This window comes from Capronia coronata (assembly GCF_000585585.1).
Source record: "Capronia coronata CBS 617.96 chromosome Unknown acBCG-supercont1.8, whole genome shotgun sequence".
Lineage (NCBI taxonomy): Eukaryota > Fungi > Ascomycota > Eurotiomycetes > Chaetothyriales > Herpotrichiellaceae > Capronia > Capronia coronata.
Genome location: NW_006912900.1, coordinates 369,414 through 396,030, shown reverse-complemented (window position 1 = coordinate 396,030; position 26,617 = coordinate 369,414). Strand labels below are relative to the sequence as shown.

The following is a 26,617-nucleotide window of genomic DNA, read 5'->3' as shown; positions in this document are numbered from 1 at the left end:
TGCAAGCCAGAAAGCAAAGGTAGGTACCAGTATACAGAGTCTTTGATCTCTCGTGCTTGGCTAGACTGTCTCTATCATTCTCTTATGGCCACGTGCACTTGGCGCTGTATTTCCAACAGACCTAGTAATCTTTTCAGCACTTTTAACAGCCTTGTATATCTTATACTAGTCCTATAGATCAACAGCTGGGTGCTTAGTGCTCAATGTCATCCCAACTCCTGCCCTGCACGGCATTCAATTCCTCCATGGTCATGACCTTGCCGGTGGTGAAGTAGCCAGCATGGATCTTTGCATCAATCTCGACCCTCGAGTCCGCGGGAATCATTTCATCCGGGATCGGCACACGCTCGATGATAGGGATGCCCTGCTCGACAATGGCGTCGTGCTTCATGTTAGACATGCTCAGCATGCGGTCGATCTTGGTGATGCCCAGCCAGTGCAGGATGTCCGGCATGAGGGCCTGGAAGCGCATGTCCTTGACACCTGCGATATTCTCGGTGCGCTTGAAGTACTCGCTGGCGCGGTCCACGCCGCGCTTGCGCGCATTGTACACGAGGTACTTTGTGACTTCGCCGAGGGCGCGGCCTTCCTTGCGGAAATAGATGACGACGCCGCTGCCGCCCTTCTGGGCTTCCTTGACGGCCTCTTCGATGCCGAAGATCAGGTAGGGCCGGCACGTACAGATATCAGACCCAAAGACGTCGCTGCCGTTGCATTCATCGTGGACACGAAGGGCCAGTGAGGCGTTGGGGTCCGACATTTTCGCCGGGTCGCCGAAGCAGTAGACCGTCAGCCCGCCAATGGGGGGCAGGAAGACCTTGATATCGGGCCGCGTCACGAGTTCGGGGTACGATCCGCCGGTGTGCTCGAAGAGGGCTCGGCGTAGGGAACTCTCGTCGATCCCGAACCGTTCGGCCACGCCGGGGAGATACCAGACGGGTTCGACGGCAAACTTAGTCACGCTCAGCTCGCCGGTCTCGTTCAGACAGATCTTGCCGTCCGGCACGAGTCGGCCGGCCTTCACGCTCTGCTCGAGCTCGGGGATTTTCATATGCGCCTTGGTCACCGCGATGGTCGGCCGGATGTCGATGTCCTGGGTCTGGATGTAGTCCTTGAACAGCCAGGGTTCCAGGTGGCCGAACGGATCCATGGCCACAATCTTCTTCTTGTCGCCCCAGGCCGGGAACGGTCCAATCAACGCGGCGGGCTCCGTGTTGGTGAAGTCGGGCATGTGCTCGAGGTTCAGGTTGTGGCTGGCCACGGCGAGAGCATGGTAGATCGAGTACGAGCCTCCATGAGCACCGATGGCATTCCGTCTCCGGATGGTATGCTGGTGTCTGCTGACCACGACGGGACCGCGCTTGAGCGGATCCGACTCGCCCCATTCAAGCGGGATAGGGTCGATTCCTGACTGGCCCGGGTAAGTGGTGAGGATGATTCGCGAGGTGGTGGAAGATCTCTTGGTATTGGGCGACGGCGGTGCTTTTGTTGCAAGGGGAGCTGAATCTGGAGGAGGCGAGATAGTCCCGTTTGCCGACTTCGCAAGCTGGACAGGATCTAAGCTCGGCGAGTCCTTGACGCCGTCGGATTGTTTGACGTTGTGCCCGATGCGTAACTGGTTGAGTGAGTTGGAGACTTCAAGTCTACTCTGAAGAGATTCCACACTGGCCGCCAACTGGGAGTGGTCGGCTTGCAGCTTCTTCAGAGTGGTCAGGATCTCGGACAAGACGAGCTCAGTGCTGACGCCACCGGAAGGCTGAGTAGTGGCCATAGTGAGAACAGGTTTGAATCAATGACTTGACTTGCAATTGCTTTTGATCACAGTTCAGCTTTTGAGCACGTTTCTAGATGGTCTCCAAGCTCTTCGATATCCAAAACACCCGACTGGAGTAATGACAGTGATGGTCAATGGACAAGCGAGGTGGCCAGATGTGCTCAGAAACCGGTTCGAGGCAACAAAGAGACGGAGTGGCCGGAGTAGTCCGGTGACAATGGAGGACAACTTGCGGCAAAGGGCAGCGCTAGACAAGCAGAAAAGACGGGTGGGAAGAGCGCGAGCAAGGTAGCATCTAACTTGAACTTGACACCGGGGCCGATGAATGGAATAGTATGGTAAAGAAGCTCAGATTGCCGTGCTGGCGCAGTCTTATGTAGTAGTACTACGTTGTAGTGGATGGCGAAGATGGTGGTACCAGCACCGTTGATGGCTCGATGATATCCGCGATAAGTGAGGAGAGGGCATCCTTATCAGTCCTTATCGGTTCTTATCGGTTCTCCTTATCACTGCTGCTTATCAGACAGTCCCCGCACACTGTGTGGCAGGATATTCTGTGAGACCGCGCAGTTGGTCTGCTATATCTATGGGGATTGATTTCATGGCTACATGGCTATTCATGCAGTGGCTTCTAATCTCTTCTACTATCGCGATTACAGATATCATCCCATAATAATCGACATATAGTTAGGAAGCTCTTCTCTCGATTCCTCCTCGTAAGTCTATAGGGATAGAAGGCGATTTGATAGAATTCTTTCCTCACACATGTACCACGAAACCTCTCTATCAATGATAGCTTGGCGTGACACTGGAGGGGGCTAGAGGAGACCATTAGAGAATTATTACAGAGTACCTTGCATTTGGGTACCTATGTACATATATCTTAGGTACCCATGCAGATACTACCTTACCTAGTACCCAAGATACATACCTATGATCTCTAATCGGGTAAGCTGATTCACTAATCTACTTACTCCAGCAGCCTCGGTCAATAACGAAGAGTTGGACCAAGCTGGACTCACTTATTAACCGTCTTACTCCCAATTCTCGAATGATGTTCAACGTGAAGCTGGTCTGCGGTCCCCTTCCTAGGTGACAAACACACACTCCATCCGTCCGTCCGTCCGATGGTGTCCGCATTACCCCATACCCCACGGCTTGGGATCTTCTCCCCAGTGCCCACCTTGGTCCATGTCCTCAAGACCTAAGGTATGTTCCTGCACTTTGGCATTCTGGTCATCTACCTGAGTATGGTGTCTGCACTCGTCCTCTGTCGTCACTCTCACCCCAGAGAGAATGCCAGTATAGTGCCAGCGTTTCGGCGTCGGCTTCGCGGCTGCCAGGTGTTTATATCTGGTGGAAAACACGTCGTCGTCTGTCCCTGCACTTCTGCTCAGTCTTCTCCACGTACCTGATCCTGTACCGGCCGACCACGAGAAACGGCTGCCCTTGTCCTTCTGCATTCAGGGTTGAGTCCCTTTCAAACCCACCCTAGCCTTTCTCGTGAGAGGCCGTCCTTGCAACCTCCGTCCTGGGATCCATGTCGCCCAATAACACTGTGCAGGACGCTGCTCAGTGTGCTTCTCTCACCGATCCGGAGCAGTTCTGGGACAAACATGCAAAGCAGCTCCACTGGCATAAACCATACAGCTCTGTCCTACAGCGAAAGACCAAGAGGTTAAAGGATGGCACGACACATCCTCACTGGTCATGGTTCCCGGACGGCGAGATCAGCACCACCTATAACTGCGTAGACCGGCATGTCCACGCCGGCAATGGAGACAAGGTCGCCATGATATGGGATAGTCCCGTCAGCGGATCGAAAGAGAAGTACACCTACAACCAGATGCTGGAGGAGGTGGAGGTCCTGGCGGGCGTCCTACGGGAGGAGGGCGTGAGGAAAGGCGACGTCGTTTTGATCTACATGCCCATGATCCCCGCCGCCATCTTCGGAATGCTCGCTGCAGTCCGCCTGGGGGCAATGCATGCGGTTGTCTTTGGAGGATTTGCCGCCGCCAGTCTGGCCCAACGCATCGATGCCGCCAAACCAAAGGTCATCCTCACCGCTAGCTGTGCCATTGAAGGCGCCAAAGGGCCTCTGGAGTACAGGCCGTTTATCGAAGGAGCTGTTGAGAGAAGTGAGTGGAAGCCCAGCAAGACCATCATCTGGCAACGGGACGTCAAGAGGTGGGATCCTGTCCTCAAGGATGCGGGCCAGAGAAACTGGCAGCGGTTGGTCAAGAGTGCTCGAAATAGAGGTGTACGTGCCGAGGCTGTGCCGGTGAAAAGCACCGATGGCTTGTACATCATCTATACCAGCGGCACGACGGGTCTGCCGAAGGGGGTTCTACGCGAAGCTGGCGGTCATGCCGTCGGGCTTCATCTCAGCATCAGATATCTCTTCGACGTCAAGGGACCAGGCGATGTGATTTTCACCGGCAGTGATATTGGCTGGGTCGTGGGTCACTCGTACATTGTCTACGCACCTTTACTGGCCGGCGCAACGACCGTTTTATATGAGGGCAAGCCGATTGGCACGCCCGATGCCGGTACCTTCTGGCGCTTGGTCGACGAATACAAAGTCACATCCTTGTTCACCGCCCCCACCGCTCTGAGGGCCATTCGAAAGGAAGACCCTGAGGACAAATATTTCAAGGAGCACGGGGAGAAGGGCCGATTGAGACATTGGCGTGGGTTGTTCCTTGCGGGCGAGAGGTCAGAGCCTTCCATCGTCGTACATTATCAGGACCTGTTGGGCAAATACGCCGCTCCAGATGCGCGGGTCATTGACCATTGGTGGTCGAGCGAGTCAGGCAGTCCCATGACAGGTCTTGCGTTGCGTCCAGCCATTGGACTCGACCCCACGAGCGGTGAAGAGCACAAGGCTCTGGGGATCAAGCCGGGCAGCGCCGGGAAACCCATGCCCGGCTTTGATGTCCGCATCGTGGACGATGAAGGCCACGAAGTGGAGCAAGGAAAGATGGGTAACATTGTCCTTGCCATGCCCCTGGCGCCAACAGGTTTCACCACACTGTTCAACGATGATGCCCGATTCTACAAGGGCTACCTGAAGCGCTTCAATGGCAAATGGCTGGACACCGGCGATGCCGGGATGATCGATTTGGATGGATATGTTCATGTCATGAGCCGAAGCGACGATATCATCAATGTCGCAGCACATCGGTTTAGCACAGGTACGTCTCACTTTCCATCTGCTTTTGCCTTGTTCCCCACAGCAGCAGAAACCTACTCACTTAACCCAGGTGCCATCGAACAAGCCATCACCTCGCACCCGGGCGTGGCCGAGGCCTGTGTCGTCGGCATTCCTGATCCGATGAAGGGTCACTTACCATTCGCGTTCGTGATCCCGTCGGCCGCGACGCCCTCTGATCTGCCAGCGACGCCTTCGAAAGAATTCTTCGACGGCATCAACCAGATCGTGCGCACACAGATAGGCGCCATCGCGTCGTTGGGGGGTATCGTGCAGGGCAAGGGAATGATCCCCAAGACTCGGAGTGGCAAGACACTTAGGAGAGTGTTGAGAGAGCTGGTCGAGAATGCTGTAGAGGGCAACTATGACAAGGAAGTCAATGTCCCGGCAACGGTCGAGGACAAAGAGGTCGTCGAGGCCGCCAGGCAGAAGATCCAGGAATGGTTTGAGGAGAGGAAGAAACAACAGGGTCCGAATAAAACGAAATTGTGAATGCAGACATTGTCTCATGTAGCGTTGATATGCCGGGAATCCTGGATAAGTTGCCAGCAGCATTGATTTGATGTCACCGCGCAAATATGTACAGGACATTCAGCCAAATGCGCCTACGCCTGCGACGCCTGCGCCTCCAGCTCCATTTTCTACAGATGCAGCGACCGAGCCTCCACTCGGCCAAACAAACAAATAAAGAGTGTGTACTTGCACCGTACTTGTCGCTGCATGCAGTGTGTCATGGTGTGTGTTGGTAAGAGTGTCGTTGGTTACCGGTGGAGTGAGTAAAACGAACGATCGGAGTCAATTCCGCATCACGAAACCGCAGCTTAGGTAAGTCAACGACTCTTTACAACATTTGATGACCAGCACTCAATCGAGTCGCGATCCGAACACCCGCCGCTCAAATCAGATGCGAGATATATCTCCATTATTTAATATTGTGTATGAGACGATTAAAAGCATGAGACACTCCCTGCCATTCTCCTGTACATCACTGTAGTGCTGATATTGTAAGACGACAAGGATCCAGAAGCACATTTCCAAGAAGGCAGAGAAAGGCCGAGAAACTGGTGGCGGTTGCTAATGCGGTTGCGGTCTTTTTTTATATGCTCGTCTAACGCCATCGCAAGTCCCAGTCAACCTCCAAACATATGATTCCAAGTCGGGATACGAGTCGCAGCACCAGTGACACAACATCGTCCAGTTCAACACCGAAAACAACCACGCCCAGCTCGAGGTCATTCTTCAGCAACAAAACCACCGCCTTTGCGGTTGTCTCGCTTCTCGGAGTCCTGTTGGCAGCAAGTATCCATCCAGCCTCGCCGATCTACTCATCCGCCGTCTCCAACACCGTCGACGACGTGGCTTCCACTTATCCCTCACGGATCTTCGGCCCGCTCAAGTCTGTGGTGAACGGGCTCTTTTTCTCGAGCAGATCTCTCACGACCAATATCGCGCCTATATCAACGACACCGACAGCCAATATATCAACCATGGCGAAACGGACACCCGTGTACTTTGTGTCTCATGGGGTAAGGAGCCCGCATTCCGTCACCGGCCTTGACTCAAGCCATGCATGATGTCTTTCTTTCTGAATCGTGACGGACTGACATGTTCCTCCTAGGGCCCGAATACCATGTATGAGACCAATCACCCGGTCTACCCGCAGCTGCAGCGGATTGGCAAAGAAATCACCGAAACAGTCAGGCCGGCAGCAGTGGTTGTCTTCTCGGCGCACTGGCAAGCCGACCGGCCCGGGACGATCGAAGTCAACGTGGCCGAAGAGGAGCCGTTGATCTACGACTTCTACGGCTTCCCGCGGCACTACTACGCCGAGAAATTCCCCAACAAGGGATCGCCCGAGGTCGCGCAGAAGGTCATGGCCGCGCTGGGGGAGAACGGGATCAAAACGCAAGGGGTCAAACGAGGACTGGACCACGGCGTCTTCGTCCCCTTCAAGATCATGTTCGACCCGGCAACAAACCCGCTCACCGTGCCCATCGTGCAGGTGAGTCTGTTCGACGACGACACCGACGCCGCCGCGCACATCCGACTCGGCCGGGCGGTGCAGAAGCTCCGCGACCAGAACATTCTCGTGGTCGCCAGCGGCATGTCGGTGCACAACCTGCGGCACATGATGATGGCCATGGGCACGGGCAAGACCATGCCGTATTCGGTGACCTTTGACGTCGCCCTCAAGGAGGCCGTGGAGACCAAGCCTGGCGAAGCCAGAGACGAACAGATGGTCAAGTTACTGAAGCGCCCGGATGCCAGACAGGCTCATCCTACCTTTGAGCATCTGCTGCCTATCCACATCGCCGTGGGTGCGGCCGGGGAAGACCCAGGGAAGCAGCTGTGGACAATGGCTGACGGGAGTCTTGCTTGGGCGCAGTACAAGTTTGAAGCGGAGGAGGGAACCAGGGAGGAAGCGCAACGTCTGTAGTTGAGATGTAGAAGCTGGATGGTGTATGAGTCTGTTCTGATATTGAGTATTGAGCACACAGTGCAATCTATACCTTACACTAGCGGCGTCTCAGGGTCTCAGGGTAGGCCGGCGAGCGGTAGGAATCTGCTAGGTTTCGCCCGTGTAAGGTCCCTTGTTCCTCTCTATTTCTTTGCAGTCTCAATCCACATAGCCCGACCAACATATGCTACAACCAATGCGGTGATCATAAACCTTCTCTAAAGCTGCGCCATCATTCGTTCTTGACCAGCGTCGTCACCCGGTCTTCGATTTCCTTGTCCGAGAGTCCTGCAACGGTCGAGTCAGCACTTGAGCCGTCCATACCGATCCCGACAACGTCTCGGGTTGAAAGGCTGATGAAGCTCACCTGCCAACGATTCCGATTTTTCCTTGCCGAACCCTGTGCGACCACCCAAGTCAGCCATTTCCATACTCTCTCCGCCGTCTGTTCTGCAGGCTTCATACCATATCTCGCCCACACCTTGGGTTCCACGCCGCTCGCCTCTCGTATTAAAATCGGCGTGCTGGGGTTGTGGTGCTTCATGGTCGGGTATGCTCTTTTGAGAAAGGTTCTGGACGACAAGCACACGCGAGAGTTAGCTCCATAAATTCCCGCAACAGCTTTATGACCACTCCAGGGTTCCTTTTCTTTGCGTACCTTGCAGCTTCGCTTCCCTGGCTTGATCCGGACAGGTGGAAACGCAGTTCCTTCAGAGTCTGCGTGAACGCATATTTGCTGGCCATGGCGGCGTCTCTCGTCGGAACAGAAGACTGGAGATTGGGACGAGACGAGATCACTGGCGCATAACTTGACTCGTTTCGTGGACAGTCCGACTGAGTCTCTAACTCATACAACTACAACAAGCGCAGTCAAGCATCATTCATGCCGCTGCAACGTGATCCAGCCTTGGCTTCCCGTTCAAGTTCAGCCAATCACCGCCAATCATATAACAAGGTTGTACGGAGATGCAATGCCGTACAAAACGCTGCATGATCTGCCGTAGGCCGGACTTAAGCTTGTCCGCCTTTGTTACTAGTGCTCTAAGCGAACTGGGATTGGGATTGCTCATCCTTTATCTCTACCTACCTACTCATCTCCGACGACTCAGACTTCAGTTTCCCCAACACATCCCTCTTTGACCTGAGTCTTCCGCACCATACCCTCCGCTCCTTTACCGCTCTCTTTCCTGACTGTATTGCAACACTTCGACCACCTCTGTCAGTCGAGAATATACAGCTCCATCGTTCCCATAATGTCGGCCCGCTTCGGCATGCGCTTTGCGCAACAATCCACCCGCCAATTCGCAGCCCGAACGCCTTTCAAGGCCCGAAACCCCGTTTTCCGCCGGTACCAAGGCACAGCGGCCAACCCGGCCGTCGAGGCTCCCGCGCCGCAGCAGAGCCTCTGGCAGAGATTATGGACAAGTGAAGTCGGGATCAAGACGGTGCATTTCTGGTAAGACGAAGACGGAGAAGAACAAGGAGAAGAGCATACTCTGCCCTCCCATACACCACTACTATCCATGTGTGTCTGCTTCGTTCTGTGATGTGGTGTGCTGTGTGCGCCCACAGATATTTCAAGCACGAGAGGCACGAATACTGCTATTGTCCAACCGCGAAAGGCCAAGTGAACGATGGTGGACTGATACTGACAACTTTCTTCGTACAGGGCCCCGGTCATGAAATGGGGAGTCGTGCTGGCCGGCGCATCGGACTTCCTTCGACCGGCCGAGAAGCTGTCATTGACGCAGAACGCGGCGTTGATGGCCACCGGCTCCATCTGGACGAGATGGTGCTTCATCATCAGACCCAAGAATGTCCTGTATGTATATATCCGTACCTATCCTTGCTTTGCCTTGCTTTGTTTTGCTAGAAGCAAAGTCTTTGGGTTGGTGACTAACGATGGTGATTCGGTGATATAGTCTCGCAGCAGTCAACTTCTGTCTCTTCCTGGTCGGCACGATCCAATGCGGTCGGATCCTCATGTACAAGCGGTCTCAGGACGGTAGCACGGCTGCGGCCTTGAAGGACATGGAGAAAGAACTTGTAGGAGCGGCCAAGGACGTGGAGAAGACGGTCGAGCAGAAGGTGTAAACCATGTCTAAGGGATTGGGATTGGGGCCAGGTGGTCGGCACTCGCTGTATTTGCGACCCATAGCCAAAAACAGAATTCACACAACTACCTTTTCTATATCCTCAGAGTCAGCATTGCATAAATACGCCTGTCTCCAACTCCCGAGGGTTTCAGCCCCGTACCTCTCCAGAATTGGAACTCGGTGAGAGAGGAGATAGGATCGCTGTTTCCGTTCGTATCTGTCATGTTTGTGACCCGTGTCAATGCATCAATATCGACCTTGGAAAAGAAAAGTATCTTCCAGCTGAACTCCCTGGTTTTGTCTGTATCTATGTTTGTTTTCCCTTGCACTTTCCATTTTCCCCATGCTGTAGCCCGAGCAGCCAAAACCACGCTTCATGCATTCTTGCATTCATGCATTTCGGTCTACCCGCTCTTGCACTCACTTACAAAAGGGGTTGCTTTGAACACGATATACCTACTGATGCCATTGAATGGGAAGCTACTACAAGTAGTAGATCTAAACCTGAAGTGCTGCAGATTTGAGAGAGCAGGAAACGTGGCTCGATGGACCACTATTAGACGCGTATTATTCAAACACACAAAACAGAGGGTCCTTCTCGATTGTCTCGTGAGGCTGCCAGGGGTAGGCCCGGCCGCTTTCCTGTGAGTCGCACATGTGTTCAAGTTCGAGCAGCACCAGGAGAGTAGGATATTGCTCCTTGAAAGAAAAGTCTGGAAGGAATACGGTATCGATTCTCGCGTGAAATGAGATGTGGTCCCTTTTGACATGTTCAGAAAGCAGCTCCGGGGCACAGCAGTCACATTCGATTGGACTTGAAAGTATGGACTGGCCCAGTCCAAGGAGAACTACCTCGATAAAAACGGAACGAGATACAAACAACACCTCTTCGTAACAACAGTCTTGCACTAAAAATACAGCTCTTGACATTACTATTGAAGGACAGCAAAATCGAAACCATGCCAGTGACGCCAATGCTCAAAGCCTATCATAATCATACAGGTTTCGTTGGTTAAGAATCTTGATTCATGTCATCATTCATCATCCCCACCCCTTCACTGTTACCGCCACGAGAAACTCGGTCTCTTCGCCGTCCGGGTCTTGGTCTTGGTCTGGGTCTGGGTGACATTCTCGTCCACAGAAGACTGGCTACTCCTGGGACTCGAGGTGCGTGACGAGGTGGGTGAAGCATTTGAGACTGTGGAAGTGGAAGTGGTTGTGGAAACGGAAGCGGTCCTCTTTGTGTTTGTGGCGAGGGCTGATCTCGAAGACGAGGCTGAGGTGGGACGGGACTCGGGGTCGGAAGCCTTGCGTAAGATTTCGCGCAAGGAACCTTCGGCCGAAGAGGTGTCGAAAGAGGGGGATGAGCGGAAGGTAGGAAATCGAATCATGTCGAGAAGAGGGTTCGGTCGATGAATGTCTTGTAGGTGGGCTTGATCTGAGGTCGGACGTGCTCGACAGGAGAAGTTTCGGTGATATCGTGATCGAAGAAGGGCCGGGACCGGGACCGGGACCGGGATCAGAAGCAGGAATGCAACGGTGTTGGGACAAGTCGATGAGTGTAGTAAATGAAGTGAGGTCGTCGAATGAGGGATGGCCGGTTCGAATCGAAAAGGAGATCCAGGCCTGCGAGGAGAGAAACAATCAGGCGGAAAGAGGCGAAAGGTAGAAGAGGATATGTGGAGGTTAGAGTTGGTCGGAACCAGGCCTGGGGAAGTGCTGGGGTAGAAGTGGGAGTGGGAGAGAGGATCTTCAAGAACTACAGAGTAGTACTAAGTACTAACTGAGGTAAGTATGAGGTAGTAGTAGGTAGTAGTAGGTAGTGAAGGCGAAAAAGAATGATAATGATAATGATGATGATGATGATGTACGGGGCGGGATGGTCCGTGTACAAAGGAGATAGGAGAAGATGTCAATCACGACGTCACGTATGATTTATAGTACCTTTACCACCGCTTGCTCTTCTCGTAGGATCGTAGACTGCAGGGGATGCGGCTGAACGTGCCGAGGATGAGCGAGTGACTTGTGAATGAGTTCAAGTTGTCGATCTGGCGTGAGTAGCGAGTAGTGAGCGAGTAGAACAGCTGTTAATATACTCTGTACTCTACACAGAGGAGATAGCAACCGGTGGCTACAATTAACTCATTTGCCGATGTGATGCCCTGCCCTGCCCTGCCCTGCATCGACTAGTATGGAACAACCATGGGATTCCAGCCGATGTTATTGAATGGTAATGTGAAACATGCAGCTGAAACATTCCCTCCATCCACAACAACAGAGATAGAGCCACAGCCACAGCCACGAGGGTCTACCAGATGAATGGTCTAGAAAATTATCTAAGGTAACTTAGGGTATGTATGTACCTACTAGTATCAGACCCAGACCCCCAGTTATGAGAGAGTCACAGTGTTGACCTGCATTCGACGGGCAGAGTTCAGGGAGAACTTCCGTTCGACAATTGGTCAATGGACAACCATTACACGCACTGATACTGATACTGATACTGGTCTCCTGCCATGGCGTCGATCTGGTGCGCTGACTTCATCGACTACATAGTACTAACAACAGAAGCTGTGAGAATACAGAGTACATCCAACGGCACAGACGGCATGATTGTGCTTTTATTGTATGCCACAGACGCCCTTTTGTGCTTTCACCGTCAAGTCTTGTCCAAGACACATCTATTCCAACGAGGCTGCAATGTCCACGGAGAGGACCCCTACCAACCTCCCGACTACCATATGCGGTACTGTGTCCGAGTCGGCATTATGTTGTTTTGATTCTTCATCTGCATCTGCCTCATATCATCACAACAATCCTCATCAGACAAGCCTGTATTTATCCTTGCTCATTCCTCGTGTATGTGTTCGAATTGCCCCGAACTCATCCAACCCATGTGTCCATCATCAGATTGTATGTGCGTCCAATGAATAGCGGACATCTCACACCCCTCGAGGCAATCACATCACCACGCACTCTCCATCACTCTGCCGATTGACGTTCGATCGAGATACTCGAGTCTTGGACATTTTCTGTCCGCGCTTGATCTCCTCCAGCCTCTCTCGTGCTTTGGCGTAGTTTTGTGCTAGATTCCAAAAAGTCAATCATTACACCCCCAAAGTCAAAAGTCGGCAGAGGAGAAAACTCACCGGCCGCCCGGTAATACCATCGCCTCGCCTCCTCCACATCTACCGCGGTCCCGATGCCAACTTCGTTGAAATATCCCATCGCGTACTCCGCCTTGGCCAGGCCCGAACTCGCCGCTTTGCGGGCCCACAGGTATGCCTCCGTGTCGCTCTGCGTGAGCAGAGGTTCAGACCCGGTCAGATACCATCCGCTCAGTGCCAGTTCCGACTGATGTTCCCCTTGAGACGCGGCCCGAGTATACCATGCGATGCTCTGCCGCGGATCGATCGGACACCCCAGCAACCCATATTCAAACGCCGACCCCAGTCGGAATTGTGAATACTTGTATCCCAATTCCGCCGCCTGCTGGAACAACTGGAAGGCATATTCCTCGTCGCGGACAATGTTATCCAGAGGTGTCACGGATGCGTACAGCAGACCCAGCTCGTGCAATGCGTGCGGATTGTCCTTGTCCGCTCGCTCGGCGGCTCTCTTCAACCACGAAACACCTTCACGTGGGTTCTTCGCCTGGCCGAGCAATCCTTTCAGTAGAATCATGCCCATCTTGTACATGGCCGGAGTGTCACCCAACGTCGCGGCCCGTTTGTACCACTGCATCGCCTTCATCGGATCTCGTCGGGTGCCACCGCCTTCCTCTGACCCCAATTCGCAGCACACCGCAACCCGGTACGCACTGGGAGCATGATTCAGTTTCGCCGCCGACTGGTACAGATGGAACGCTTCTTTGGCATCCACCTGCAATCCCAGGAGTCCCTGTCCATGACAATCCGCCAAGTAAAACATGGCTTCCGGGTAGTTCGCCGCCACCAATTTCTTCACCAGCTTGTGCGCGTCGAATATATATCGTTCTCGATTCTTCTGCGTCTGTTTCGCATCCGCTTTGCCTCCCTCATCCGACAACACCTTGGCTCCATCCACCAACCTCTTGGCCAGTTTCAGTCCCAACGCATGATCCACCGGGCGTTGAGAATACATTTGCCGCAGATTAGTGAGCTCTTGCACGGTGACCTGGGGAGTGGCGTTCCCACTGGCAGGGGCTGGGGTAGGTGCTGTTGCCTGCTTTGGCCCTGATCCTGCCTGGGCCGGCGGTGGAGTGGCCGCATATCCATTATTCAGCCCCGGCCTGACCGGCTCCGGGTGAGCTGGTAGTGCGTCAGGGTTGACGGAGGCATTAATATTGACAACACTGCTGTTGCCTCCGGCACCAGCACCGGCACTGCCGCCGCCGTTAGTATTGACACCCGGATAATGGCGGACAGGAACTGGATGGGCGGAATTCGAAGTACTCGGCCGAAGCCCGCCAGGGTTGTGGTTGTCCTCCGACCCCTTTCGTGGAGGTGCGCCTTGCCCGTATGGAGGTCGGACTGGTTGATTGGCTCCGGCCGCACGGTTGTATGCTTGTTCATATGACCCAGAAACCGCCGGCGCCGAAGGCGCTGGATACTCCGGATACTCCTGGTCGTAGGGATTGCCCACATCGTAACTTCCAAAAGAGGGCTGTTGCGCGTTGCTCGTATGAGGTCGAACGGGAGGTTGACCCTGATCAAAGGACCCATACCCGGGAGCATTGACGGGTAATGGAGGAGCGACACCCACCGGGGGCTTCATCCCATTCCTACTCGCCGCTCGAGGGGGGTACTGCGAGCTCGGTCCCTTTGGGCCCATTTCAGCCTCGTATCCACGTACCGGCGGCTGTCTCATCTCAGCAGTCCTCCGGTCCGCGTATTCCTGTCGGGATGGCACTGGAGTAGAATCGCCATATCTGCTGGGAGTCATTGGTCTCGCATTGACATTAGGCGGTAAGTCAAACGAAAACTCGGCAAGAGGTGAAGTGGGATGGTCGGGCCGTGATGGTATGTTCTGAGCGGTGTCGGCTTGACCTGGAAACTCTCGGGAAACCTGATACGTGGGTCTCCGATATATCTGAGGGTCATAGGAAGTCGTTTGGCCTGGAATGATGTGATCCTCCGGCCTCTCGTTCGCTCGAGGAGGAATGGCATCATAGTTGGGCATATCCTTACTTCGCGGTCTATTGAGCGGCACATTGTTGGGCGGCCCAGCTCGATACCCGGTGTTCGCATAGTTCTCCTGGGATATAGATCGAGGTGGTGGCCTAGATGGAGGCGGTCCAGAAGGTGATTCATAGGGAGCAGAAGGACCCACGTAGTTCTGAGCGTATCGCTCGTCGTGACCGTAATACTCATTGGGTGGAGGACGTTGAGGATTTTGTCTGCCTGGAAAGTCCATGCCACCTTGAGACTGGGGGTTGGGCATGGATCCATATGGCATGGGCCGAGATCGATCTTGGCTTGCAGGCGGTGGTGGAGGGCCACGCGGTGCATCCGTTTCAGATCGAAACATTGGCGGGCTGTTAACTTGTGGTCTGGCATTTTGACGACGAGTCGGGTCTGGCGGGCCTCGCCCCGCGGCTGGAATATAGTCTTGAAATGGTGGTCGACCCATGTTTGCAGACAGATCTGGACGCTGACGACTCGCATCTGACGAGCCTCGTCCCGGTGCTGATTGATAATCTTGCAACGGAGGCCGAGCCATTTCCGAAGTCATGTTTTGATGCTGACGAGTCGTGGCCGACGACCCTCGCCCGGGAGATCTTTGGTACTCATGTAATGGAGCTCGAGCTGTGTTCGAAGGGACGTTTTGCCGTGCATAGTTCATGTCTGAGGGCTCTGGCTTCGGTGGGGCTTGATAATCCTGATGAGGTAAAGGACCTCGACGCATATCCGCAGTAAAATCTTGACGGGAACGATCCGTATCTGACGAGTTCTGTCTAGGCATCATACGATAGTCCTGTGATGGAGGCGGAGCGGTGTCTGATCCCATGTATTGACGTGGACGAGTCGTGTCCAAGGAACCTCGAGCTGGAGGAAACTGATGGGCCTGGGATGGTGGTGGCGCCATTTCCGGAGGTCGACTATGAGAAGTACTAGGCCTTGGGACTTCTTTCCGTGGTCCACGCTGACCGTGAGATGTATGAGGACGTGAGTCATGCTCCCCGCTATGGCGACGGTCGTCGATAGTTAGATTGTTGAGCCCGTTGTCTAGACTGGCACGCCTGTCCCTGTCGGCCGAGCTCTTCTTTGCAGGAAACGCGCCGAACGGATTGTCCCAAGCCAAGTTCTTGGGAGAAGTGGGTTGAGCTAAAATTCGTTCGCGCCCTACACTGTATTAGCAACTGCAGATATACAAAGCTTGGATACTCCATACCTTTTGCCCTCTTGTGAGGCGTGGGAGGTTCCGATCTCTGATGGCGTGGTGGCTTCTGGTGGTCCGAGAATCCCGAGTGCTCAGATTCCATAGGAGGTCTGCGGTGTCCGTTGTTGCGATATCTGTCATCATACTGGTACGCACGACTCGAAGAATGACCCTGGTCGTGGTGAGGATCTGGAGCCGGCGCCTGCTGGTACCTGGCCCCATCTCCGGCATATGGGTCGTGGTAGCCATCCGGAGGGTATTGGCCCTGTCCCTCCCATCGCCAATTCTGCTCGTGAATATTGCTCGACGTGGGCACCGGACCCTGGCCATACCCATTCCGACTCTTGGGATATTCATTGTATTGTGGATATTCCTGATTGTATGATCCTTGACTTCTCCCGGTCTCTTGCCATGGCCTCTGATCAACTCGGCGACCATACTGATATTGTTGCTGCACCGGCGCAGGGTCTTGTTGCCATTGTTGATGGTATTGATTGCCGGCCATCATCTTGTGACTGTGTATTCGTGTCCCCGGAGTGGTCCACCGGACCAGCGTCTTCGTCGCGCAGAAGTTCGGGAGGTTCTGGAGCTGGATGTCTGGCTGGCCGCTACCGGACAAAGAAATAGCCAACCAAAGAATTGTGCACCGGTCAGGTCCGGATAACAATGCCCTCCATTGTCTTCTGGTTGTTTACAACGTGAAAGTGAGATGTTTGTTCGGTAACAGCTCTCAAAGCACAGTCAAGCGGAGGGATCTGAAGAGGAACATGAGTTGGTGGAGCGATTGTCAGAGAATGCGCAGGAGTCTCGTGGCTCGTAAACACCGCAGTCATAACATCACAGTTTGACCTCGACAAAATATGGTCGGTGTCGCTGCTGCGAGATGTCAGTGTCACTGGCAGCTGGGTGGTCTGTGATCAACAAGATCCTAACAAAGTCGAAACCTTTGCGCCGGCACAAGGTCAATCTAGGCTCACTGCCACCAGTGTGGCTACCGAAGCCACTTTCCGGGCACCACTTGATTTAAAGAGCGCCTAACAAGGATGCAGTATAGTACTGTGGAACTTGGAGTAGGGGAATGCCGTACAGGAGGCACCCCGGCTAGCTTTGTGGGCCACCGGTTGCATCAGGAAAAGGGCAGAAGAGGTGATCTAATGTAAGCTTGAAGCTGGTTTGGAGGCTGTGAGAGAGTGGGAGTAGGTGAACAATGAATGCAACACAATAGAACTGTACTTTTGGAGAACAAGAGAACGACACACTGTCACAGCTTGACTCGATCGCTGCATTACTGTGTACAGTTGTGTCGTCAGGGTGTCGTGAGAAGCTGCCGGTGATACCGAGCTTGAAGTGCAGATGGCGGTGGCTGCTTGTGGCTGGCTGCAAACTGCGGAGAACAAAGAAAGAGACTGCGGTAGATGACTGGTAGAATACCTTTGGCAGGCACCTAACCGTAGATTACCGGTATAGCATTCGCAAGCATTCGCAAGCTTCCACAATCCCAATCCACACTCCTTTCAACTCGAACTACGCTGCAATCCTCATGTCAGGCACAGACCTCTGATTCGACGCAACCGACCACGCGTTCTTTGCCCTGCCACTCAGATCGTCCGCTAAGCAATACTCCCTCCCACTCGCCTCTTTCAAAGCAAAGCAAAGCCACAGTCTACATATCCTGCGCCGCGTGGGCGCAGGCTGGTTACTTGATGCCTTTGGCTACCCCGTGATACAACATCCCTGTGTGCCCGACTTCAAGTTTGCAATCTCAGCCTAATTGGCTCTCCCTCGTCGTCGTCGACTAGCCGAAGAAAACTGAAACGTCGACGAGCCCGCAGCCATATATCTTCTGCCGTTGCCTGCGCCACAATGTATGGGACGCGGCCTGTCTGCTGTCCGGGGTTATGGTCGAAGCCAGCGTCAAGATCAAACGGCGGAGAGTTTGGTTCGCTGAATCGAATCATCCCTTCCCGACCATAATGGATAAGGAGGCCCTTTGTTTGAAAAGCAACAAGGCTGAACCTCGTCGTGTGATGACATTGTCTATCCACTCGAATCTCTGCAAGCCGGATCTCAATCTTCCGGTCACAGCAGTATCGGAAATGCCTCCTTTCAGCACATCTTCTGGAAATCACGATGCCCCTCCCGTGGTACGTAGCTGTACGAGTTCATTACAGCAGTATCCATACAAGTCATAAGCCACGCTTGTCCAGCAGATAGCTCGAACACCTTTTTCCTCCCGTGTTGATACAAGCTCGTCAAACATTCTCCATTGACATCTTGGATCCCTTTTCAAGCTCCCCTCCTCTGATCTTGTTAACTTGCCTATCCGTACACCTCACTCCGTCTTCGTACAGTCTAGCGGCTGACAACGGCAATCTCAATCTCGGCAAATGGTTCCGCTTGAGACACTTCGAGTAGTCCCTTGGTCGCTAGCGCCAGCACGTGAAGAAGAGCTTGAGCACCGACAATCTGAGAGTTCTGAGTCGGTGGAAGGAGTTCGTTGAAGGTGACCATGTCGTCACGTTCGTCATCTTCCTCCGCCAGGGTCTGTATCTTGGTATTGACAAACGTGAGGAAATTGTGTGCTTCGTTCTCCAGTGTCTCCGCAATCCATTGACTCTGTGCTGCGGTCTGAGTGTCAACATTGGCAGATGGACCGTAGAGCTCGAAATCCACATCGACGTCAGCACCGAGCTGCGCGTCCAGATCTGCAAAGTCATCTTCGATGCTGCTGAGTCGTAACGCTTCCCCTGCTTCCTGGCTGCCGTGTCTAGACAGGGCCGGACCTTTCCCGAGCAATGGACTGGCCGAAGTGAAACGAGATCCACGTCTACCGAAAGCGGAGGGAGGCCCCAGTTCCATCCCACCGACAAGGCCGCCAGCGCTCGAGCTCAATCTCACTAGGCCACTACCCCGTGGCAGTAGTGGTTGTGCTGAGCTTTGGCGAGACCCCGAGATGTTCCAGGGCATGCCCGAGGACCGGTCCGGCAGCGACGGAGGTGCATGGCGACCAACCTCACTTTCAAGATTGAAGTCATCTGCTGCAAGTATCAAGCCGTCGTCATCGCCGAAGTTGAAGACCTCGTTTTTGTCGCCACGGGCAATCTCCTCCTGTGCTGTCGTTCTGGCTCTAACTCTTCTAGCATCTTCGTCTCCATAATCGTCGCCCGTAAGTGAGCTGCTGCGAGATCGTTTCGCGCCCATATCTGGACCTCTCAACAGATCCCACAATGAGTGGCCACTGAACATGCCGAATGGATGCGGAACTCGCTCGTCAGCAAAGGTGGTCGCAACGTTCCCGATTCCTTGATGCAGGGCCCAGAACTCTGCATTTCTCTTCGCCTCGTAGCGTGATGTCTGGCTGAGTCGAGTATGCAGAGCTGCTGCCATGTTGAGAAGATAATTATCGTTCCAGTCGTTCAGGTCTCGATTGCTCAATTCGGTGCGCTGATCCGGCCGGAGAGCTTTTACGGGTCGCGCTCGTCGCTGTGGCGCATCCACAGTCTCCGATATCTCTTCCGACCGCTCATCCGGATGGACGGAGGAGGTAGGGTGTCCTGTCAGCTCGCTTTCAACTGTTGTGGCTCTCGGCGTCACTGGGGGTGCTTCAGCCGGTACTTGATCATCGTCTCCAAACATCAGCACATCATCGTCCAGGATTAAGGCGTCTGCAGGGTCCCGTTCGGCGTCGACGCTTTCACTTGCAAGGCGGAGACTTCTATGACCCTGAGTGTCACTGTGTTGGATATCTCCCGACATCGCAGGCTGGAGAAGTCCGTCGTCGTCGACATCGAACATCGGATCCTCAATAATGGCAGGTTCCTCATCAAACACCGAAGGTGGATGTGCCGCACGACTCCCAGTCTGGACCACAGAACTTGTTCCTGCACCGAATGCCACATCAAGCATGCCGAATCCGCCAGGCGTGTCCAGGGAAGGGATTTCCAACCCGGCCTCGTCATCCTCGTGGATGGCTTGACTAGACTGACTTGACGGTAGAGTGTGAAGGGAGGTGAGACCAGGGGACATTGACCCGTCTGAAGGCAGGCCGAAGGCTGTGAGATCGAAATTGATGTCAAGGTCGGGGATGAAATATGGATCTTCCGCAAGATTTAGCTGTTCGGGTCTGTTATATTATGTCAGGTGGGTTAGCTCTCGTGGTGGTATGCCAGAGAGATATTAAGGCCGCATGTGTCTCCATCAATACCCGCCAGAGAATACATACCTCATCTTGCCCACATCCGGATCCAACTCCATATCCCTCAAGACATGCTGCGACACTCTCATCTTGTCCCTCAGACTCGTCACGTCCGCCAACACATAGCCACACTGATGCGAGAAGACCCGCGAGACACCGAATCTGTGGCCCGCGAAGTCAGTTACCTCCCACACAGCAGTGACTAGGAGCCCAGCTCATGTTCGAAGAATCACGGAAGCATGTCTGTGCCATGTTGTGCTCAGGGCTGTTCGGACGCAAGGGAAGAGGGTACATACAGTAAATCGCTCTGCAGGCGCAATGCCAATGGCGTCACTGGTTCGGTGATGGTCTGGCATGCTTTTGGGAGGTCGACGTCCAGGATGGCGCGGCGGGTGACTTTCTTCAAGGTGGACTTTGAACCGAGGGTTGCGACGAGCCTAGAGGGCGCGTGGAAGAAGATTCCGTCAGCATCTGTATGAGAGTGCAGAGAACGCGCGAGCAACAGAAGCATTGGTCATCATGATTTGGCGGGAAAGCCAGGAGACTGTCAACGGCGACCGTGAGAGACTCGCCAATCGCCCGTCATAAGGAGAAAGGAAGGAAGAGGAGGGATTGAATCACCAGATAGTCGCGACGCCATATTGACGACTCGTCAACACTAGAATGGTCACTTCGTTAGTCTCTGGATTGCGTTTGAACACTTCTCCAGTGTCTTGCAGCAGATGACTGCTGCAAACAACCGGACTCACTTTCATGGCTGTAAAACATCTTGTCTCTTGGTGAAGCGTGCCGTATCCGCAGCCGCGTCCGTGTTGGGTCTGCGATCAACTCGGGCTGGCTGCCTCAACTGTCGAGGCTAGATTCCGAATGAAGAAAGCTGATCTGAAGGAGCGTATTGAGTAGGAAATGGAAAGGAATGGGTGCGCGGCAAGGAGGGCTGGCCGGACGCGTCGTGAGTTGGATGAAAACGTGGGCGACGGGTGCGCAGCGCAGTCAGAGAAATGGTCCGTCATATGTTAGTATGCAAAGGGAATTCTAACACCAGCCTCAGACAGAACTTGAATGCCCTCCAGTCGAGTAAAAGAATCATAAATTTTCTCATCACAGCCTCGCCGCATTCGATGCGACTCACTCAATACCATCCCCACTTTTTGGTCTGCACATCAATACTCCAACTCCTATCCAGCTGATCATGCAATGCAGCACGCTTGAAATGGCCCGGCCCCGGTTTTCATATTGTATCGCCTGTCGCTTGGAGCCCTTCTCTATATTCGTGCTCTTCCTTGTCTAGATAGACCGGTCTGCAGGGGCAAAATGAAACACCACATCATATAAGGCTTGCAACTAAAAACAGCTGAGGTGTTGCTCACTCGTGGCTGTCCATCGTGTCCGCACCAATCTCCAAATACTAGGATGTTTGGCAGATGTGGAACATCCATGGACCCCTGCTACCTGACCTCACGTTCATGGAAGTGGAATTCCCTCGTATTCTCCGTAGCCGAGAGCCAGGTTCATGTTTTCTGTGCGCAGAATGTCAGCAATTGTATCCACGGGACCTCACGAGGGAACAATACTCACGTAGACATTGTGTAGCGGCGCCCTTCAAGAGGTTATCAATCGTGGCGCAGACCACCACTCGCTTGCCACTGGAGTGAACTGCAAATCCACCGATTTCTACACCATGACGATGGGCAATGTTCTTCACCAGAGGAGCCTCACCGATGATCTTGACCAGCTTCTCCCCGGCGTAACGATCTTGGTACAAGTTTCTAATGTCGCGCGATGTCATCTCCTCTTTCAGCGGGATGTTGATGGTGTGGTGAATGCCTTGGAACCAAACCGCGACGTGAGGGATGAAAGCCACGGGGGTTCCCAGCCGGGTAGAGATCTCGCGTTCGTGGATGTGGTCTGTCAGACTGTAAGGAATGATGTTATCGGTCAGGTTGTTGACGTCGTTCTTAGGACTGGGCTTTGTGCCGGCGCCTGAATAGCCCGAGACTCCAAAAACGGTTGGCTGGCCTCCAAGATATGGCACCAACGGTGCAATGCCAAGCTGAGCGGCCGTGGCATAACATCCGGGGTTGGAAATCCTTGTGGCTTGAGCAATGTCGGATCGGTCGACAAGCTCAGGAAGACCATAGGTCCAGGCAGGGTCGAACCTGTAATCGGCACTCAGGTCGATAACGAGGCTGTTCTTGCCCGCCTGGTCAATGGCATCGACAAAGGGCTTGCATACGCCATTGGGCAAAGCCATGACCCAGCAATCGACATCTCCGTTCTCCTCCATTTGTCGGACGTCTTCCACACTCAGATTCTCGTAGATTATCTCACGCTTGTCATAGCCACTAAGCTTCTGACCCACAAGCTCCCGAGATGAAACATGACGGAGGTCCAAATGAGGATGGCGGTTGAGGAGATCCACCAACGCCTTGCCGGTGTAACCTCTTGCTCCAATCAAGGCGACTCTCGAAGGCTTGTCGTTTGAGCTGTTCTTCGCACCAAGAGGAGGGTTGGGGTTCGTTGTGGCATACGTGCGAACAGAAATGGCGGGTTTAGCCACATATCTGGTCTGTCTTGCTGCCCTCAGAGGATTGGCTTGCGTGGAGAACCCTCGCTTCTGGGACAATCCTGCCGATTTGGCCGCATTGCTGGCTAGTTGGGCGGCGGCCCTTGCAGCTCGTTGCAGTCTTGACTCGAGGTTGAAATCGCCAAACATCTGTCGGCCATGCTTTGTGAATTCGACCATCAAATCCTTGACCTCGTCACTAGTCTCCAGACCATACCAGAAGAGGACTTCACCATCTTTGCACAGGCTACCATCGGCCTTATCAAAGAACCAGGTCAGATTCTCGTCGTCCTCCTTGACAGTCCACATCAACTTCGGGAAGTCTTTCTTGATGGAAGTGAAGATGTTGTCCGCCACATTGGTCAGCCATCCATTTTTCGTGATGGTCAACGTGGCCAAGTGAGCCAGCGAAGTTTCACCGTTGGGCGGCAGCACGATACCTAAGGCTTCCATGGGCTCGTCAAAGTAGGCCTTGAATTCCCGGTTTCGAAGTGTTTGGACGTATCGGTCGACGACGGCACGGGCATCGAGTCCAGCACGGTCGCGAATGAGAACTTCCTTCAATTGGTCGATGTCCTTGAACTGGTCAATGGAGGTGTTGACATGGACTTTGTTGCCTCGGCGGATCAAAGTGCCCGCACCAGAATCCGTGAATAGCTCCTTCTGAAGATCTGCAGGGTGAATGATGGCAACACTTGAGCTGCGAGGCAAGTCCATCAGGAGCTCTCGCATCTGCTTGATCTTAAGCCTCGTACCGTGTCGCACCCACCACTGGGTCATGAGGTGGTCGTACTCCTCGTCCAGGTTGATGGCGGAGATTTTCTCCCCTGTATCTCCATTGAATAGTCCACCTTTCTCGGAGAGGTAGACAATCTTGAGCGGCTGAAGGGCTCGAGCTAGTTCGCCCGCGGCAACGTCCGCATTGACGTTCAGGACCTGACCCTCCTCTGACTCGGCCATCGAGGTCAAGATTGGAAGGCAGCCAGCGTGGATTGCAGCTTCGATGGGCTTCTTGTCAACACGCTTGATCTGGCCCACGAGGTTGTATTTCTCCTTGTCGAGGTAGTCCGCGGTGAAGACCCCCGAGGTGATTGGTCTTGCTCGAACGCCGAGACGCTCAAGCTCTTCCACCAAACGCAGGTTCTCCTCCAAAAACAACGCTCGCGCAATGCCCAATGTCTTCGGATCCGTCACCCGGATTCCATCTTCAAAGTGTGGCTCGACCCCCGAATCTTCTAGGATCTTGTTCAACTGAGGACCCGCACCATGCACCACGACCGGGTAGAGACCGACGTGATTCAGAAAGGCCAGAGCGGAGGAGAGGGTCTTGAGGTGTTCGGTCAAGATAGCTCCGCCGACCTTGATAACGGCAAACTGCTGTGAGGAGACTGACGTGAAATGTGACAAGTACTGCTGAACTTCTCTCTTAGACCCAATGTTACTGAGCAACTGCACTACGGTCGACCTTGTAGAGGCATAGGATTCCGAGGGAGACGAGTATGTCCGTCGCGAAGTGATCTGGTGTGCGACCAGAGGTGTATAGGAGGGTCGAGCGAACCGAAGAGCTCGAGATGAATGAGGACGCAGAGCAGACGTAGCTGTCCTGGTTGCTGCTCGCGCAGCGGCCGCACCTATTGTTGACATCGTGCTTCAAGTCATGCGGCAGCTGGTACAAGACTGGGGAAAATCCAAGGTCGGTGACGTCGGGCGTTCAGAAGAGGATCTCGAGCTGTACCAGGGAGCGGAGAGTGAATGAAATGGCGAAGGTCGGCTACTAGACGAAGACGACCGACAGGAGTATCGTGAGGTACGCCTGCAACTGAATATATGGAACAGCAACGTCGGCGATTCTGGCCCGTTTCAATTTTTTTCCTGCGATCGGTGCAGCAAAGAACAAAATATCTGCGGGGTGATAAATGTGACTCGGAGTTGTATCAATGGCAGCAGTGCCTGGGACGGGAGCCAACCATCTCCAGAGCTCTTGCGGGTGCTTCTCCAACGCTTGAGCCAAACTGCCAGTGTCCGTGAGTGGCGTGTCTGCCCAGGCCGACATTCGGCTGCGCTGCTGCACTGCTGCGAAAAAATTTCACTCTCTTCACCATCTGTTGCCAGCTAGGGGATTTTTGGTCCATAGGGGGCCTACGCCCTGCATGATCAGCGCGCTGCATGGCAAGTGAACATGCTACTAGTCAGGTAAGCCAGGAATGCGAGGCGATTTCACCGGCTCGAAGAATTCTACGCCCTTCTGCGTCAATGCTTCTGTTATATCTCCGGATCACATGCAAAGCACCGGAATCTTCGCGTCAGCAAAAGTATGGACAGAGTTCGGTCTCTCAGGCCTGTCTTTCTACCTTCCTGTTGAAGCAGTGCGACTGTTAAGAGGTCACGTAGACGATCGTCTCCCCACTCGAGCCATCTGGCGACAAGGCAAACCATATATCACTAAATCTCACTTGGAATGCGGAAGACAAGGTCGAAAAGCAATGTTGAAGAAACCATGGTATTATTGTAGCACGTATCCCTCTGTCCATCATCCGTTGACGCCCCTGAGCGCTTGTCGAAGCTTCTGATCACGCCGATAGTTTCCTCCAGCTCTGCTCTGGATGGGTCTGCTGTTCAAGAGTACAGCCCGGACACACCATCGGGGATCTGATGCTCTAACGCTTTTCACAGATTGGAGCGCCTTGTGTTCAGTTCAAGTTGTACAAACGCTAGCCCAAAAAGACAGAAACAATTCCATTTCGTAAGGAGCATGTCGCTGGAGTGTCGTGTCGTATACAATCTTGCGCAAAGCTACCTGGTGGCCACCACTGTTCCCCGTCAGTGTTTGACTTGACGCAACAGAAATTCAAGACGTACCTGCTGGGACAATAATGACAATAAGTAGGATGATGATGCCGGCGATCAGACACATGCGCATCTTCATGTCCTTCCACCACATCTGTTTCCGGACTCTGTTGGCACCCCTTCGGAAGCCCTGGGCGGAAACGGCGAGATTGTCGGTCTTGTCTTGTAGGGAATCGAGTCGTTCGCCTCGTTGAGAAACTTTGTTGATGTTCTCTCTCATCACACCAACCGTGTCATCGATTTGCTGCAATTCTGTCAGCTTCGCCCATCAAAGTTTGAACAGGTAGCGGTCGAGGCCAGCAAACGCCATCAACGCGGGGCGTGTGCATGGTAGGAGCGATGGGCAGTCCTTCGACGGGCCCCTTTGCTACGCTCAAAGGATGTTCTCATGAACAAGCCCGACTGCGACAACGCAGGCAGCGATACCACCAGCGCCAACCGCCCAATATTTGATTCAAGGTACGAAATAGGAATGTTTTCACACATACCGCTTGCAAAGCAGCTGTTCTCTGGTTGCCTCCAGGCTGCGGCGCGCCACCTTGTCCACCAGAGGGGATGTAGGGGTCGTAAGGTTGGTCTCGGTCGGCCATGGTAGAAGGAGTTGTGGACTGAACGGGTGAGGGTCTCGATTATCGACGCGACGATGATGAAACAGAGAACGAGGACACGGCGACGACAGTAGCTGAAGTTGTAAAGTATGTGGAGCGAGTGCGAGTTTGATTACGTGGTGGTTGAATTGAGGATGGGATGGGATGCGGAATGGAATGGGAATGAAAGATAGATGGTATGGATAGTTGGAGGTTGGAAAGGTGAAGCTGACGCCGGGCTGGTAATCTGGCGCTTTGGCTGCGGCAAGGGCCCGGCGGATGGAGGAGCCTGGCGCAACTTAAGGAGTCCTCAGGATCCCCCAGTACGTACTAACTGTTAGCAAGTCGGAGTGGCAATGGCAGTGTGTCAGGGGGATGAGGGAGGCACACGGAGGGATCCTGAGACGGCTCGACGGACTTCGACTCGGGCAACGCAGCTGCTTGGCTGCACAGGCCACGAAATACCTTACCGATTGACACTGCAGCCCCTGGCACCGAAAGATGTTTCACTGCACGTGACGCT

General features: G+C 53.8%; 9 protein-coding genes across 9 annotated transcripts; 3 read left to right on the top strand and 6 right to left on the bottom strand.

Moving 5' to 3' along the window:
- Window positions 1–193: 193 nt before the first annotated feature.
- Window positions 194–1,771, bottom strand: A1O1_08397 (GTP cyclohydrolase II; the record flags this gene model as incomplete). Its single annotated transcript, XM_007729259.1, has 1 exon — window positions 194–1,771. One exon carries the CDS (start codon window positions 1,769–1,771, stop codon window positions 194–196), a length of 1,578 nt encoding a protein of 525 aa, XP_007727449.1.
- A 1,543-nt stretch (window positions 1,772–3,314) lies between these two features.
- A1O1_08396 (propionyl-CoA synthetase) lies at window positions 3,315–5,477 on the top strand (the record flags this gene model as incomplete). The annotated part of the gene is made up of 2 exons (XM_007729258.1): window positions 3,315–4,968; window positions 5,038–5,477. The coding sequence occupies 2 exons, from the start codon at window positions 3,315–3,317 to the stop codon at window positions 5,475–5,477; spliced, it is 2,094 nt and encodes a 697-aa protein (XP_007727448.1).
- Window positions 5,478–6,472: 995 nt separating this feature from the next.
- A1O1_08395 (uncharacterized protein) lies at window positions 6,473–7,422 on the top strand (the record flags this gene model as incomplete). The annotated part of the gene is made up of 2 exons (XM_007729257.1): window positions 6,473–6,511; window positions 6,604–7,422. 2 exons carry the CDS (start codon window positions 6,473–6,475, stop codon window positions 7,420–7,422), a joined length of 858 nt encoding a protein of 285 aa, XP_007727447.1.
- A 253-nt stretch (window positions 7,423–7,675) lies between these two features.
- On the bottom strand, window positions 7,676–8,187 carry A1O1_08394 (NADH dehydrogenase (ubiquinone) 1 alpha subcomplex 2; the record flags this gene model as incomplete). Its single annotated transcript, XM_007729256.1, has 4 exons — window positions 7,676–7,731; window positions 7,811–7,843; window positions 7,909–8,015; window positions 8,102–8,187. 4 exons carry the CDS (start codon window positions 8,185–8,187, stop codon window positions 7,676–7,678), a joined length of 282 nt encoding a protein of 93 aa, XP_007727446.1.
- Window positions 8,188–8,696: 509 nt separating this feature from the next.
- A1O1_08393 (uncharacterized protein) lies at window positions 8,697–9,537 on the top strand (the record flags this gene model as incomplete). The annotated part of the gene is made up of 3 exons (XM_007729255.1): window positions 8,697–8,899; window positions 9,113–9,265; window positions 9,366–9,537. 3 exons carry the CDS (start codon window positions 8,697–8,699, stop codon window positions 9,535–9,537), a joined length of 528 nt encoding a protein of 175 aa, XP_007727445.1.
- Window positions 9,538–12,499: 2,962 nt separating this feature from the next.
- Window positions 12,500–16,407, bottom strand: A1O1_08392 (uncharacterized protein; the record flags this gene model as incomplete). Its single annotated transcript, XM_007729254.1, has 3 exons — window positions 12,500–12,624; window positions 12,689–15,862; window positions 15,912–16,407. 3 exons carry the CDS (start codon window positions 16,405–16,407, stop codon window positions 12,500–12,502), a joined length of 3,795 nt encoding a protein of 1,264 aa, XP_007727444.1.
- A 1,844-nt stretch (window positions 16,408–18,251) lies between these two features.
- On the bottom strand, window positions 18,252–20,605 carry A1O1_08391 (uncharacterized protein; the record flags this gene model as incomplete). The annotated part of the gene is made up of 3 exons (XM_007729253.1): window positions 18,252–20,022; window positions 20,122–20,256; window positions 20,391–20,605. 3 exons carry the CDS (start codon window positions 20,603–20,605, stop codon window positions 18,252–18,254), a joined length of 2,121 nt encoding a protein of 706 aa, XP_007727443.1.
- A 953-nt stretch (window positions 20,606–21,558) lies between these two features.
- Window positions 21,559–24,304, bottom strand: A1O1_08390 (protein Arg-6, mitochondrial; the record flags this gene model as incomplete). Its single annotated transcript, XM_007729252.1, has 2 exons — window positions 21,559–21,614; window positions 21,673–24,304. The coding sequence occupies 2 exons, from the start codon at window positions 24,302–24,304 to the stop codon at window positions 21,559–21,561; spliced, it is 2,688 nt and encodes an 895-aa protein (XP_007727442.1).
- Window positions 24,305–25,508: 1,204 nt separating this feature from the next.
- A1O1_08389 (vesicle-associated membrane protein 4) lies at window positions 25,509–26,097 on the bottom strand (the record flags this gene model as incomplete). The annotated part of the gene is made up of 2 exons (XM_007729251.1): window positions 25,509–25,751; window positions 25,996–26,097. 2 exons carry the CDS (start codon window positions 26,095–26,097, stop codon window positions 25,509–25,511), a joined length of 345 nt encoding a protein of 114 aa, XP_007727441.1.
- Window positions 26,098–26,617: the final 520 nt, after the last annotated feature.